Raw genomic sequence first — 16,937 nt, 5'->3', positions numbered from 1 at the left:
CATCATATACAATCCACAGTCTGCATGATTAAACCTGCATGCCCACTACATGTGATTCTTCTGCCATAAGAGAAGATGGATGGATTTTGTTGTCAAGGTACCCATGCATGGAGATCCCATGCCACTTGCAGTAATTTATGTAAGTGTGGGGAACAGAAGCTCCTGCACTGCATAGAGGATCTTCACACCAGCATGAACCAGCCTGCACTATCAAGAGAATGTGCTTACTCTTGGGAGTCGTAACCTTGTATGAGGATGCATGAAATTACATTGAATTATACCACATCTCAGTGTATCACCATGCATGGCAGATCTCCATAGCATCAGTGGTTTTTCTCCAATGATACGTAAGTTTTAATTCTGACATGACACTCAGACCTTCCAAGAACATGCCTCTCGAAAGAGAAGTAGGAAAAGATTATCTTACATAGTGCATGAATAAAACTGCACATTCTGGCCACACTGAGTTGAAATCAGATTAGTGTACAAATTACATAAGTGATCAAGATTTGTTTTGTTTAAGGGAGGGGGAAGGAGAAAAATCCAGACTTATTTATTGACAGGGCTGCTCCAAAGGAACTGCGCACTCTTCAAAATCTGGTTATATCAGTTACTACTGGTTTACAAGGATTATCTCTCCTGATTGGCTGTATAGTAACAGGCTGTACTAGGTATTACCAGGAAGCCTTTGAGAAAATACCCCCCTGCCCAATTTTTTCCTCTATGGCAATAAGACCACATCAACAAAGTATGTTAATATTGGCAGTGGGGAGGAGGTTGTTGAATAGTAAGTGCAAGACTACAAAATATGTTCTAAATCTTGTAGTAATATTTAGAATGAGTATTTGTGTGAAGCAACTCAAAAGGTACCGAGGCAGACCAAGAGGAGTTCTAGCTATGGATAGACATGCTAGTGAAAGAGGAAAACCTCTTTCCCCCTGAGGAGATGAGAGACACAAGGGAGGTTACACACTGCAAACAGTCAACTGTTTTAGCACTCTCAGGGTTAACACACTCGGGTTACCAGGCAGCAGTAGGCAAATACAGTGACGTCCAAGAGATTTGGACATTTTTTCCAGAGTACAATCATAGGAGGTGCTGTTGTAATGAGCTAAAGAGGAACCTGCTGATGGCAGTGGGATTTGTAAGGGGGAGATATCAAAAGAGCTCTAAACAGCGAGGGTGCTATATGCTTAAACCAAAATTCCAAGCAGTAACCCAAAGGGTTAACCGTCACCCACAACCTCAAGGGAGGCAGTCTCTCCTACACTATAGAAGGAATAGATTCTAATGTGAAAGTACATGGAATCTAAATGAAAAACAGGAAAACCAGGCAAACATGCTTTCTAAAAGATGGATCATACCCTCAGCTAGGGCAGCTGTTAAAAAAGAAATTGATTCACTGCCTTTCTAGGAACCAGATGTCTGATGTCTTGTTTAAAGTACCTATAGTGTAATTCTAGTTAGAGTAACGCCAATCTAAACCCACTGAAATAACTGTTCCGGCTTGCACCGACAGTCTCTGAAGAAAGTAATTCCAGAGCGGTAGCAGTGTTAGCCTGTTGTAGCAAATATTACACAGGGATCCGAAAGCACCTTAAAGAAAAAAAAGTTTAGTTTTTAAGGTATTACTGGATTCCTGTGTAATTTGTCCAAAGAAGTGATCTTGTACCTTACCCCCATGTGGAACTCTGAAACATCCAGTGGTGTTATAAAACTCTTACTCTATGGACTCATCCACCAGTGATTAGTTGGGCAAAGCAATTCCTGCCCTTCATACAGATTCTATTCAAGGCTCTAAGCCAGAATACTCCCAGATGTGAAACCTGAAAGAGGGCATTGGGTAGATCCAGCCCAAAGAGGGTGCCTGCCAGACAGCCACTAAAGAAAGTCCTACCCGAACATTCAAACCATTAAAATATACTCCAACCTTTCTGCTCCTTCCCCACTCCAAAGTACCGTTTATGAACCAGCTGTTACTAAACAGATTAACTTTTGTTGGTTAAGAACAATGAATTTCCACCCTTCACAGATCCACTTGCTGCTTTGACCTTGCTTATCATTAAATGTTTCTAAATTAGCACAAAGAGTTTGGAAGGGAATGGAAAGTTCCAGATAAGAGGCATGCTTTCTGATGCAGCGATCTAGAGAGACACTCAAGACTGCTAAAACCCCAACAGAGGTAGGAGGAGGCTCAAGGGCATTCTACCCTTTCCTTCAAGGGCAGCCATATCTAACACATTCAAGGCAGAAGGCCCCAGGCATGTTTCCATGCTATCCTATGGGGTTTTTTTTGGTCAGACTCTGTCCTTCATTTACAAATAAGAGTGGGGGGAAAGTGCACATTTCTTGTTTGCTGGCATAAAATGAGCCCTTCCAAAAGAAAGCTACCTTCTGAGACAGGGGCAGGAGATACTCGGGCATCTACAGTATTATTAATAAAAAGTCATCTTTTGAAAATTGTTAAGAACTGCCAAGTATGGAATAAGGTCTACCTTTTGGAGTGGGAGACCCAGAACAAACATGGAGGAAGGAAACAAAACGAGCTGTGTTGGTACCTCAGTGATTTGACTTTGGTTGTGCGACGGAGAATGTGATGGTTTGGGGCCTCCTGCTGGGGTGGGGTGTGGATTCTAGACCAGAACGAGGAAGAAGGGAGGGCAGGGATAAGAAAATTGGTTTTCTGTGCTCTGAGCCTCAGTCTCCTTCAAGTTGCATTTAGTTGCTAGGAGACAGCCTTCAAGGACTCTGTTATTCCTAAACCTTCTTCCCTCCTCTCCCACCTGACCTTTTCTTTTCTACTCCGGCAGATCCCTCAGGCCTCCTCCAAATACAGAAAGGTGCATTTGGAAAAGAGCAAAATTCTTCTCCGAGCCTCTAATAGCCCGCACAAAAGATGCCCCCTCAGCTCCTGGCTTTCTGTGGTGGCACACCCCACCCGCCTTCCCCGGGGATCCCAACACTCTCCCGTTACCTCTTGCTCGGACGGTGTCACCTTGACTAACCTTGAGCTATGATGCATTATTAACCCTTTGGAAGGGGCAACCCTCAACAAACGCCGTTCCCACCACCCCCGCGACTCCTTTTACATAACGGCAATGGGGAGGGGGGGCTCGCGCATACACACAACCGCGTCTCCGGAGACAACACGCGTGTCCTTTTTTCCTGCGCGGTGCCCTCCCTCGAACGTCACGCAAGCAGCCGCAGTGGCTGCTCCATGGCCGAGGAGGAGGAGGCGACGCCGGGCTCCCCCTCTCCCACCCACTCCGCCCTGGCCGCAGTCACGACTCGGATTTGACTACTCCGATGCCCTTCAGCTCGACCTTTGCGGGCGGGAAAACGCGAAGCAGCCCAAGCAGCTCCTCGCTAGCGCAGAGGCAACAGGCTACCGGGGGGGGGGGGGGGGGAGCGCGCAGCCAGGCGCGACCGGCGAGCCAGCCCGGAGCCTCCCGCGGCCGTCGTCTAAGCGAGCAGACGCGCCGGTTTTCCCCGCAGAGAAGCCGCCAGCCTTAACAATACTGAGCCTTTTTCTCCAAAGCAATGCAACCAGTGCCTCTCAATCCGTTTCCAACCGCACAGCATGCCCGTCACAAATATCAAGGGCGCGGGGCGGGGGGGGGGGGGGACAGGAGTCTCCGGTGGAGGCGACTCCACCTATGGAAAGCCCCTAGGATGGAACAAGATCCCTTCACGGGTCGCCTTCCCACTCACATTTAATTTTCCACCTGGCAAGGAGACTCGACGTGTATTTTTAAACCTGGCAGGGGGGGAGGGGGGCAGCAAGCAAGTTATTGGAGCCGGCAGCAACTATTCAGATTAATGCCCGGAACCACAAAGCTCGCCGCACCGCCTGTCCAGGACTGAAAGTTCTTATCGCTAGCCAGGTGATCGGGCGTCGTTTTGCCCGGCGAAGCCTCGACGCCGCGGGACCTTCACCACCCTCAGTCACACGCGCGCGGACCTGCGTTCTTGCGCGGATCCAACGGAGCTCTCCTCTTGGGAGGTTATGACAGAGACAGAGAAGAAGGAGATACTTACACCAGCTGCCTCCGGTCCTCCCTAGAAATTCCTTCTTCTCCGAGTTCCAGATAAATTTCTTCCAGTTGCCATTCCCTTCCTTTGCTTTCCCGTGAGCCATGAGCGAGGATCGGCCCTAGGACAGGCAGCCTTTGCAGAAGCGACGCAGCGGGAGAAAAAGAGCCCTCTGTCCCCTCGACAGATCTCAGCCTTCAGAGCGTCCCCGGCTATTCCCGCCTCCAGACGCTCGCCGTCTCCAGGCGCCCTCTGGATAGAGAAAGCCTCTCTTTGTGCGCCGATTGCGCGTCCCACCTAGACGAAGGTGCGCGGAAAATAATCCTTACCAGGAGAGCCTCACATAGGTAGGGCTCGATGTATAATTCATTAGGCGGACTGGAACTGCTCGTAGGAGCTGGCAGGATGATGATGGTGAAGAAGAAGAGGAAGAAAAGGAGGAGGGGTAGGGGAAAGGAAAGCCAGGGGGTGGGAAGAACGCAACCTGGCTCTGCCCAAGCAGAAAAATTAGCTCGGCCCCCTCCCACTCATGCCGGCTATATTGCCCAACTCCAGGAAAGAGCTCCACCTACCAAAATGCCGGTAGCCAATGAGACCGTCGGCTTGCCAGGGGAGGGGGCGCGGCTTTCACAAGGCCGGGCGGGGTGGGGGGGAGACTGCAAGGGCAAGAGGCTGAAGAACTCGGCTCTTCGTGCAGCGAAAGGGGGCTTCGCTCCCGCCCGTCAAGGCACCTGCCTTCAACTCCTAGCAATACAGGGCGCGCCCCCGCGACAGGCAAGCACGAGAGTACACCTGTAATTCCCCTCGATCAAAGGCGGGAGGCAGAGCTGAGCCCTGCGGAGAAAAAGGGAAGCGGAGGGAGGAATGGAAGGGAGACGGTAGGCTCCCACGCCGGTTGTCTCCGCAAGTCGCTTTGCGGATAAAACGCGGTGGGCTTGGTGGGCAGAGGCGGCGCTCGCTGATCTAAGCCCTGCAGCTAACGAGGCAGGCAGCCGGGCGCGTGTGATGGAAGGTCGCGGGAGATGAGCGGAGAAGAGGCGAACCGCAGACTGTGCTACTGCCGAAAGAGGCGCCCGCAGGCGCTGATTACCTGGAACGGGGGCGGGGGGAGATCACACCGGAAAAGCAGCCTCGATGGCCGAAAGGCAGGGCAAGGTGAAACTGCGGGGCTCTGCAATGCGATTGCCTTCCAATTAATTATTTTTTAATTATTTCTTTTGTAACCTTGGCATGTAGAATTGTACAAACGAGGTAAAACAATGGAAACAGAAAGTCCTGTTTAGGAACTGCTCGAAGGCGGGAGCGAAACACAGAGAAGAGGAAATCTAGTTGGTCCTTAAGGTGCTATTGTCCGGGATCTTGCATAACAAGGAGGTGGCTCCCTTGTACTGCCAGGGGGGCACTGGGCATGGATGGTAACTTACAGGCCTCTTCCTAGTTCTGGGTACAGTATCAACCTGTCAACTAAGCACATGTTTTGGCTTGGTGAAGGGGGGTGGCCTCGATCTGGCCCTTCATGCCAGATCGAGACCCGGCTTGCCTAAGTATCCCTTGTCCCTTTGATTTCTGCCTCCAGCGCTTCCCTCTCGCTCTCTTCACAAATGCTGCCCACAGAAGATGGAGCCTCTTGGCTTGGCTGCTTGCCACCTCCAGGCTTCTTGCCTTGAATACCCCTCCCCAGGTCGACTTCTCACTGGTTCTGCTTATTTCCTGCATGGTGAATAGCCCCATGGGGAAAGGACCAGCCTTGGGGAAAACAGCCCTGGCTTCAGTGGAGCAAGTGGCAGCTACAGACATGGGAGGGGGGCAGCGGCAGCCAATGTCACTCCTGAGCGTTGCATTCTATGCCTTGCCATAGCATCAAAGTGCAGGCTTGAAACAAAGCTTGTGGGGCATTGGGGCATACACCCCAGCCTCTGTGAATGTGAGGCCTGGAGCTCTCTGGATGACCAAGAGATGGGTATGCTTTGTTAATACAAGACCATTCCCTCTTTGAAGATTCCTTGATGCCCATATGCCTGCAAGATCCTTGAGGAACAATGCAGAGTAGCAATACATTGTAGATGAGCATCGCTCACTTTCTCTGTTCTTTGCTCCTCCCTATGTGCATTTCTGCTCCCCTCCCCCATTCTGATCCTTCTGTTCTACAGTTCAGAGGCATGCAGATACAACAATGGAATATTTCATGTCAATAATACATTGATACCCATGTCAGCACAGCCCTCCCACATTTGCATTGGAACACCTGCATGTATTTGAAGTCAGATTGGAATGAGGAAGCAGCATGCCACCTGGAAAGATTCACAAAAGGTCATGGGCAAAAATTTGGACTCAGAGATGTAACAAACCAACAGGAGGAGGGAATAGGCAAAACTGGAGAACTCAGGAAAGATCAGAGAAGGAGTGTAGAAGGGAGCCTTTTTGCTCCTGTTTGACCTTGGGGAATATATGCACAGTTTTACTTCTCAGAGAGTGCTGCAGCAACACACAAAGCACACAGTGGCCAAACTAAGGGCAGTGAGGAAAAGCAGCTCATAGCTATGAATTATTTTCTGTGTGCGTGCACACTAACTTATGTTGTTCTGACTTGAGAGCTTACTGCATTAAGGAAACCGTTTTCTCCAGGAATGCACGGGTAGCATGCCTCACTGCCTGGTTTTTATGCAAGAGTTCTTTCTCCCACATTCAAGTCTGTGCAGGGGGTGGGATCCTGGCCAATGGGCAACAGGGGCAGCTGCCCCAGGCCCCACACTTGGGGAGACCCAAGTGCGTGCGGCCCAGCCCCCAAAGAAGGAGAGAAAAGAAGAGGAGGCTCCTGCTGATGCTTGCATCTGCCCCATTGGGGGCTTCCAGCAGCTCGGGGGGGGGGGGCTCTTGTGGACCTTGTACAGGGTGAGAACCACCTCTTACTTGGTTCTGGTGGGGTGGCAGTAATTCTGGGCCCAGGGCCCCAGAATCACTGAGATGGCCCCAACTCTGTACCCATTTAGGACCACTCTGATTTACCTTTTTATGAACAGGACAATATATGCTCTTGTTACCACTTTTTCCACAAGTTGCTTATGTTATTCTATCTCTGTAATAACGTTCTAGATATCTGGGAATGCATCTGAACCCCTTTTCTGAACTACTTTTCTAACCTGGGCAGGAGAGACATGGAAAAGTAATATGTGATTGGAATTATACCAGGTGGCAGCAGGTCTGTATCTGTAAACTCAGGTGTACCCAATTCATATGTAAAGCTCAGAGTGGGGAGGGATTTAAGGCCAAAGGGATATTTGGATGGGACCGCTAGAAGATTTGACTTTTCTCATGGGGCCCATCTCTTGCCCCTCTTCCTTAGGTATGGCAGTAAGGAACTGCACTGCTGAATGTATAATGAAGGCCCATTGTGACATCAAAACCAGTAGACCAATGATCTTTTTCTGTCTTCCCCTCTATTAGTCCTGTTGGCAATCTATAACAGGCATCTCAGATATGGATGGAACTGTGCAAATGGATTTTATTCTTCATCCGTGTGCTTAATATAAACCAAAAACTCATTTCCCTGCATGTACACTTACCCCAGGGTATATTCCAGAAATCATTATACTGACTCACGTGATTCAAAAGCAGAAGTCCTGCTTCGTAAATGTCATTGACTTGCATTTGCTTCTAGGTCAGGAAAGTTGCCAGGCACACCAGAACAATAACATCGATAAAGATATTTTTTTTAAAAAATCTGTTTATCAGACATACTCCACTCATTTTAAACACATCCCAGGGGTGAGATTTCTTATCTGTTCAGGTGTCAGCTTTGTAGAGTTGTGCCCCTAATTTCTGGACTTTGTTGAACACTGAAATACTAGTTCTGTGGGGGGGGGGAAGGGATCTTCTCGGGTACCTTGTAGGCTGAGCAAATGGAACAAAGGTATATTTCCTGTCTGCTATCAGCCCTCATCCCACACAACCCAGAAGGCAGGAGGTGGGTGGTGTGGTAAAATGGAGAGCCGGTTTGGTGTAGTGGTTAAGAGCACGGGACTCTAATCTGGAGAGCTGGGTTTGATTCCTCACTTCTCCACTTGAAGCCAGCTGGGTGACCTTGGGCTAGTCATGGCTCTCTGGAGCTCTCTCAGCCCCACCCACCTCACAGGGTGTTTTGTTGTGGGGATAATAATGACATACTTTGTAAACTGCTCTGAGTGGGCATTAAATTGTCCTGAAGGCCGGTATATTAATCAAATGTTGTTGTTGTTGTTATTACTAGCAACAAAGCCCGTTGTGGGAAAAAATACAACAGGCTCTAGAAAGGGGAGGGTGGGCAGGCAGACATTCACTCCTCCTCCGTCACTGATTTCAGCTGGTGAAGGAGGGGGGATTGGGCATTGTCTTCTGCTCCATGCCTGATCTGCCTGCTCTCGGCCATGTGAAGGGGTGGTGGGCTTTGCTACCTGCTCCATGCCTGATACATGCCGGGTAAAGGGGGGGGCAGGCATTGCCTCCTGTTCTGTGCCTGACTATGGCTGGGTGGAGGGGGCAGGCATTGTCACCTGCTCCGAGCCTGATCCCAGCTGGTTGAAGGGGGGTGGGCATTGCCATCTGCTCCCCACTGGGTGAAGGGAGAAACAGGCATTGCCTCCTGCTCTGTGCCTGATCCTGACAGATGAAGGTAGGCGGTGGGCTTTACTACCTGTTCTGCTCCTGATCCCAGCTGGGTGAAGGGGGTGCAGGCATTGCCACCTGCTCTGCTCCTGATTCCAGCAGGCTGAAGGGGTAGCAGGCATTGTTTCATGCTTGGCTCCTGACTCCTGCAGGGTGAAGACAGGATGGGCATTGCTGCCTGCTCAGTGGCTTATTCTGGTAGGTTGAAGAGGGCGGGCATTGCCACTTGCTCTGCTCCTTATCCTGGCTGGGTGAAGGGAAGAAGGGTGTTGCCTCCTGCTCTGTGCCTGATCCCAGCCAGGTGAAGGTGCAAGGTGGGCATTGCCACCTGTTCCACTCCTGATCCCAAATGGGTGATGGTGGGGGTGGGCATCTCTACCTGCTCCACCACTAATACCCACTGGGTTAAGGTGGGGGATGGCCATTGCCACCTGCTCCGCTCCTAATCCCAGTCAGGAGAAGGAGGGCAGGTATTGCCATATGATCTGCTCCTGATTCCAGCTGGGTGAAGCTGCAAGGTGGGCATTTACACCTGCTCCACTCCTGATCCCAAATGGGTGATGGTGGGGGGTGGGCATTTCCACCTGCTCTGCCACTAATACCAGCTGGGTTAAGGTGGGGGGGTGGCCATTGCCACCTGCTCTGCTCCTAATACCATCTGGGTTAAGGTGCGGGGGCATTGTCCCCTTCTCCACTCCTGATCCCAGTCAGGTGAAGGAGGGTGGGTATTGCCATATGATCTGCTCCTGATTCCATTTCCACCTGCTCCGCCACTAATACCAGCTGGGCTAAGGTGGGGAGTTGGCATTGCCACCTGCTCCATTCCTAATGCCTCCTGGGTTAATGCAATGGGTGGGCAAAGCCACCTACTCTGCTTCTGATCCCAGCTGGGTGGAGGGAAGAAGACCATTGTCTCCTGCTCTGTGCCTGATCCCAGCCACGTGAAGCTGCAAGGTGGGCATTTACACCTGCTCCACTCCTGATCCCAAATGGGTGATGGTGGGGGGTGGGCATTTCTACCTGCTCCGCCACTAATACCAGCTGGGTTAAGGTGGGGGGTGGCCATTGCCACCTGCTCTGCTCCTAATACCATCTGGGTTAAGGTGCGGGGGCATTGTCCCCTTCTCCACTCCTGATCCCAGTCAGGTGAAGGAGGGTGGGTATTGCCATATGATCTGCTCCTGATTCCATTTCCACCTGCTCCGCCACTAATACCAGCTGGGATAAGGTGGGGAGTTGGCATTGCCACCTGCTCCACTCCTAATGCCTCCTGGGTTAATGCAATGGGTGGGCAAAGCCACCTGCTCTGCTTCTGATCCCAGCTGGGTGAAGGGGGGGGTGGGCATTGCCAAATGCTCCACTCCTAATAACAGCTGTGTTAAGGTGGGAGGGGAAATTCCACCTACTTCACTCCTAATACCAGCTGTGTTAAGGTGGGCAGTGGGCATTGCCACCTTCTCCACTGCTTATACCAGCTGGGTTAAGACGGGGGCAGACATTGCCATCTGCTCCGCTCCTATTACTGGTGGGTTAAGGCAGGGGTTGGCATTGCCACCTGCTCCGAGCTCAGTTAAGATGGGGGGCACGCATTAGCAACTGCTCTGCTCCTGATCCCAGCTGGTTCAAAGGGGGGCAGGCATTGCCACCTGCTCCGCTGCTGATACCAGTTGGGTTAAGGTGGGGGTTAGGTATTGCCACCTGCTCCGCTCCTAACACCAACTGGGTTAAGGCGGCTAGGGGCAGTGCCACCTGCTCCGCTCCTAATACCAGCTGGGTGAAGGCAAGGGGTGGGCATTGCCATCTGCTTCACTCCTAATATCAGCTGGGTTAAGTTGGGTGGTGGGCATTGCCACCTTCTCCATTCCTAATACCAGCTGGGTGGGAGGCGGGCATTGCCACCTGCTCCCATCCTGCTTCTGGCCTGGGCTTCCCACCATGGCATATTTTCTGGAGGTACATGGTGCCTTGCCTAGGCTCCCTCCATGGCAGCGCCCTCTGGTGGTGCACCAGGGTATAAAGTGAGTTGTCTGAAATACGCTTACTCAATTATATAGTAAGATTATCATTGAGTTTGATGCATCTTATCTTTCTTGGCACAATGGGCTTCCTTGTACAATGAGTAAGTCAGAGACTAGCATATGCAAAGAACAGGGAGGAGGATTAATTCCTCTGGTATGTACAGTATTGCTCACAGGGACTAGCTGTTTGTCTCATGCAAAGCTGTGTGCCTTGGATTTAAATCCCACCTCAATCATCAACTTGCTCAGCAGCGAGATTTAAACCTGCAGCAAGTCCAGAACCTGGGACCTGAGGGATGTTAGATTGGGATTCAGCCACAACCCAGCTGTGGCTAAAAGAAATATGGTCAGAACCACCAGAAAATTTCTCAGCTTCATTGGAACAATGTGGAATTGTTGATGTTAAAACTCCTGTTAAAGCTTCCAGGTCAGGGTCTCTGTGGACGTGCTGGTTTCCAGACCCAACTCAGGTCTCTGCAGCCATATAGCAGTTTAAACGGCTGTTAAAAAATAAAGGAGAGCCCAAACAGCTCCTCCGTCCCCCGCAAGCCTTTCCCCCGTGTCAGAATAGCAGAGTTCCCCTCCCCCATTTTTACTGCTCCATGTGCACAGAATACACATCAAGAAGAAAAAAAAACAGGGGAAAACCTCCCTCCCATGCTATTTTGGCATGGGGAAATGGCTTGCGGGGGGAACCCCCCTCCCAGGGAGGCATTCCATGGCCACTTGGGCTCTCCTTTATTTTTTAACAGCTATTCCCCAAAGCTATGCAGCTGCAGGGAACTCTTTAAAAACCTACACATCTAGGGGCTTTAGCAACTAGAGGCCTTTGCTTTTTGCGCCAACCACCTTCTCTCCTCACTGGCCTTAAATTTTGGACCTGGTGTAGAGTGGCCTTCAGAGAGCCACTGTTTCACAATTTCACAATGGCCAGCTTCACAGAGTTATTTTAAGGGAAAATAGCATAAATGCTGTGAAGCGCAATGATGACCCTTCAGGCTGCCACACTAAGGGCGTTTTACTAAAGGGCTCGTTCCCAGCCTGTGGCATGTAACAAACAATAACAAATTAATCATAAATAATCTGGAGATTCAGTGCCCCCATACACTGAGGAGCTTGCTGACTGCCTCTCTGCAGTGGGCCTCCTTCCAATCCGCTTCCATGGGAGAGACCATATAGGTTGACTTCAGCTCTTCATTGGACGTGGCTGGATCATCCAATCACTCCCGCTTATTCCATCAGGAAGCATGCCCAGATCACTGACTCATGCAGAAACACAAGATGAGTTCTTCCTTCCGTGGGTTGAGGGTTATTCAGACAATCTGAAATGTGCCTCCAATTTTAATTCAGAAAATAAGAACGTAACAGCTCCAGGAAATGTGAGTCCCACGAAGTTCAGTGGGACTTGCTTCTGAGTAAACATGCTTAGGAAAGCTTTCTGCAAATACTGTATAAGTCCAGGAGCAACCTCTGGGAAAGCAAAATGCCATGATCAAAAACGCTTCGCGATGACTGGTATCAATTCTACACACAGGAGTTATGATACAGTGAAATGCTCGTCTCTGCCACTGTAACTCTTGTCTCCCCCATAGGAACTCTTTAAATGAAGCATGGATTTGATCCCCCCCTTTAAAATGCAGTATTGTTTGTGAAGCAAAGTCTTGTTTTGCTAGGAACCCACATGGCTAGATTTTATCTCTTACATGAAAGTCAGCACTTATTATAAAATTCTGAGCTCTATATATCTTCGAGCAGCTCCATATCTCTGGTCAGAAAGAAGAATCTGTTTGGGAGAGAGGAGGGGTGATTTTAGGCAGAAAAAAAGCCTGGAGAGGAAAGGGTTAAACAATCTGTGTCTCATCCCAGCCCTGGTGACCTCAGGAGAAAAGGAATCCACTGAGCTAAAAGTAACATGTAGTTCCACCCAGTCCTAAAATAACAACCCAATTACCAAGGGTTATTTGCAAAGCAGAGACTAGGTAAAGTTGTAAATTAAATTTGCATTAGAGGGTTGATTGAAAAGCTGGGTGGAGCTCTCAAACAGGCCATGAAGTTGTTATATGAAATATCTTTCTGCAAAGCTGAAAGAACTTTAGTGTGCTGCTTATGATTGTTTTCCATTTATGAGTTGTCCCATTCTTCTAGTAAGCGAATCTCACATGAACACACCAAGCTGCCAAATACTGAGTCATACCATTGTCTACCCTGGACTGGGGGGAAAGAATGGCCGAGGTCTCAGGTGGAGGTCTTTCATATCATCTGATCCTTTTAACCAGAGGTTGAACCTGGAACTCTGCTGCTGAGCCCCAGACTCTCCCAAAGTAAATCTCATTTACTTCAATTGATGGACTCTGTTGATGGTAAGGTTGCCAGCTGGTCAGGGAAAAAATGTTCCACCCTTTAATAGAGTTAATATGTAGAAACAGACAGTTGAAGCTTTGAATAACAGGGAAATACATAACATCACCTAATAAACTGCAGCAGATTAAACTGAAAGGCACAGTCAGAGTCTCCTTCCGACTTAAGTGGCTCTTCTTATGGAAAAAGAGTCAATCTGGCTGGAGGAAGGCTCCTTAGACTGTTGGAAGGCTTCAAACTTTGCTCAGTGGAGTAGTAGGAGAGCCAGTTTGGTGTACTGGTTAAGAGTGTGGGACTCTGATCTGGAGAACCGGGTTTGATTCCTCATTCCTCCACTTGAAGCCAGCTGGGTGGCCTTGGGTCAGTCACAGCTTCTAGCTCTCTCAGCCCCACCCACCTCACAGGGTGTTTTGTTGTGGGGATAATAATGACATACTTTGTAAACCGCTCTGAGTAGGTGTTAAGTCATCCTGAAGGGCGGTATATACATCGAATATTATTATTATTATTATTATTATTATTATTACTGTATCAAATATGCACTCATAGGCCGAGGAACTAGCATGCCTAGTCAATGTTTAGATGCTATTGGTTGGGTTGTTGCCCACGACACCATATGACAAACATGGGTTTGCAAACGATTTGCTTAGTTCCATTTACTTTCTTTTCAGACTACTCTTTGGGCAGCACAGGATATTAAAAGGCAATTTTAAAAATGGGTTTTTATATTCATAGTAGTAGCTGTATTGGTTTAACTCCAGATGCATGCATGACCATGGCTACATGGAACTAGTGAGAGAGGAGGATTCTGGAAAAGATTTCTTTCTCCAGTATCATAAACATAGATGACTGTGTGAGAATATGATTTCAGATTATTAAGCACCATGTGCCATTTCCTGTCATAAAATGATAAGGAGAAACTGTGATCACAAGAGAGGGAAAAGAAGGAAGTAAGAGTACAAATGGGAAAAAAATGAACAGTGATGTAACTTCACTGGATGTGATTCTCCTAGAAGGAACAGTTCTGATAATGTGAACTGTTTAGATGGAAAATGTGGCAACCCTATGAATGAAAGACCTCCAAATTGTCCTTCCTCGGATCTTGTAAACTGGAGGCTGTGGCTTACTTTATTGAGTCAAGCCATCTCACTTTGGGTCTTCTCTTTTCCTGCTGTCTTCCACCTTTTCTAGCATTATTAGAAAATGCGGACTGGGCCCAGCATACCTTCGGGACCACCTCTCCCCATATGTTCCCCGGAGGTCGCTTCGATCAGCTAATAAGCAGTTGTTGATAGTCCCTGGTCCCAGGGAGGTCCGTCTGGCCTCTACCAGAGGCCTGTTGGAACTCTCTGTCTGAGGAAACTAGGGCCCGGCGGGATTTGTTATCTTTCCGCCAAGCCTGCAAGATGGAGATGTTCCGCCAGGTATTTGTTGGGGGCTAGGCTGTCCTCTCGCTGGCCATACCACTGAAGACTGTCCACCACCCATGCAGGAGCTCACAAGTGTGGCACAGGGCATGATGTAAGAGCCAAGCCCTGTGCCTAAAATGCTGTATTTTAATATTTATTCCGCAAGTCGAGAAATTTTATTGCCTATTCTGCCAATTGAGAAATTTTATTGTATGTAGAATAGTGTTTTAATGTTTATTTATAATATTTGTATTGCTTTTAAACTGTATGTTACAAATTGTATGTTGTTACACCTCCATGAGCCCGTCTGACGGGGAGGGTGGTCTAGAAATGCAACAAATAAATAAATAAATAAAAATACATCCACTTGAATACACCATAAAAATACCCAAGTCTGTTTTCTTATGTTAGTGTGAATGCAGCCACAGTGTGCATCAATAAAACCCTGTAACATTTAGTATTGCCAACCTCCAGGTGGGGCCAGGAGACCTCTCAGAATTATAACTGATCTCCAGACTACAGAGAAAACGATTGCTTTGGAGGGTGGATTCTATAGCGTTATACCCCACTGAGATACCTCCCCTTCCTGGCTTTACCCTCAGGAATTTCCCAACCCAGAGACGGCAGCCATTGAAACGTTATTGAAAAAATGTCTGTGATCCAAAGTGCCTTTCTTTGCAAAATACAATGAAATAGGACATTTGACTTTCCACCCCTCCCCACAATTATATTAAGAATACATTTTTATGACATTTTGTAGAAAAACAGAAAATTGCAAAGTTTCTGTACCGTTTTGCTTAATACAGAGTGAAGTTCCCCTAAGAGAGCTCCACGATTCCTTGGGAATAAACTGCAAGGCATTAAATGCATAATTGGCCTTCTAGATTATCTTTTGAATGGCAGCCAGCCAGAATAAAGTCAGGCGGCCATCGCTGATCTTGGGTTTGGCAGCCGGAGCCTCTCAAATCCCTTTTAAGCTTGGTAATGAGCAAAAATCACTCTCGTCATTGGTCAGAGTGAAATGAATTGTGGCTGTAGCCTCTCAGTCCCTGTTAACAATGGTGAAATATGTTACCATTTTGCTGCTTCATAATTTACTCCCAAGAGCATTTGATTTTTCTCCCGAGGGATTTTTATACTATATTAGTCAATATGGTACTTTGGGAAACTTATAAGTAATAGGTTAAAAAAAACAAACTTGTGGAACACATCACTCAGAGTACTCTATTAGAAACAGAATAATATGGACTTCTGGTGACAAATCTTTCTATCTTTTGCATTTATTTGAGTTGCTAAATGGGCGAATTTCCATAAGAAGATGTATATTTCTCCACGTATGTGAGGAATTTGCTGCATTAGAACCAACCATTGTTCCCTTAGTTCATAACCTGCCATATCTGTTTTTTTTCATACCTCCACATTGATTATATAGTTGGACCCACCCAGTCCTGTGAAAATTAAACCAACATTCAAGCTGCCCCGCCCATTCCTAATATGGAGACTTTTACATAGTTTGTAAAGTAGGGTATAGAATTATGTGTGGATCCTCAAACAATGATTTGAGGTTTACAAATCAGTTTTATAAAAGGGAGCTTTGAGCTGTTGCCAAGATCTGCGAAACCAGAAGGCGTGCTTAAACTGAGTTAGTTAATTGGTTTTCTGTCATTGTTCTCTCAACATTTGACCTACTGAACAAGCGCTCACGAGCCTTGAAAGCTCCCCATGAATTAGCCCAGAGAAGCTCCTCAGTTGCCCACCAAGCAAGGCTGAAGAAGGTAAATTTGACATATTTCAAGATCCCACATGCCTCTACTCACCAGAAAGCAGCAACACCCTGCACAGATGATTGTTAAAATGATTGTATTTCAACACTTAGCATTAGTTTATTACAGTGTGTGGGTTGATAAACCAAGAAGCTGAAATTTTATGCCCACAAAAGGCTTTCCTACTAAATGTGACTGGGGATAGGAGTCTGCACTTGTAATTTGAACATATGACATAAAATAGCACCTTCATGGCATTCTCAAGGACTAAAAGGCATCACTTGTAAATGGTTCGATCCTATGGGCTTGGCATAAAGTGGCATGCTTCAGAGGAGCCAGAGACCATAGCAAAAGGAATGATAATGTTTCTTAACCATTGTAAATATTGCCCCAATGGACTTTAAGTGTTAGGGAATGACTCGGTACAAGCATCTATCAGAATTTGGGAGAGGTGACCACCCCAGCTGATGAAAGGAGGCAGATGTTTGTCTCTGTGTGACAAAATCTAGAAGATTAGAACAATACAACTACTTTTTAACCCAAATCATAAGTGCTACAAACCCCCCAGAAACTTTCAGCCAACAATGTCTTTGAAAACCACCCAAGGTAAACAAGTTCAATTTGTCGGATCCCACCAAGAGATAGAGTCCTTTGCCACAATCCTTCCAATTATGAAGCAACTGGAATCCAGGCTTCTGTCCTCTTCTTGGGGAATT

At 47.9% G+C, this 16,937-nt stretch overlaps 1 protein-coding gene across 1 annotated transcript in view; it reads right to left on the bottom strand.

The window, feature by feature from the left end:
• ATP1B1 (ATPase Na+/K+ transporting subunit beta 1) overlaps window positions 1-4,525 on the bottom strand; it is a 41,111-nt gene extending 36,586 nt beyond the window's left edge. Inside the window, exon 1 of the mRNA XM_054975064.1 lies at window positions 4,039-4,525. Within this exon, the coding sequence (XP_054831039.1) occupies window positions 4,039-4,138 (100 nt within the window). The 5' untranslated portion in view covers window positions 4,139-4,525. The remainder of the gene's footprint in view (window positions 1-4,038) is intronic.
• Between the last annotated feature and the right edge of the window lie 12,412 nt (window positions 4,526-16,937).

This window comes from Eublepharis macularius, chromosome 3 (assembly GCF_028583425.1).
Source record: "Eublepharis macularius isolate TG4126 chromosome 3, MPM_Emac_v1.0, whole genome shotgun sequence".
Taxonomy (NCBI): Eukaryota; Metazoa; Chordata; class Lepidosauria; order Squamata; family Eublepharidae; genus Eublepharis; species Eublepharis macularius.
This window is presented reverse-complemented; position numbering and strand designations above follow the sequence as displayed.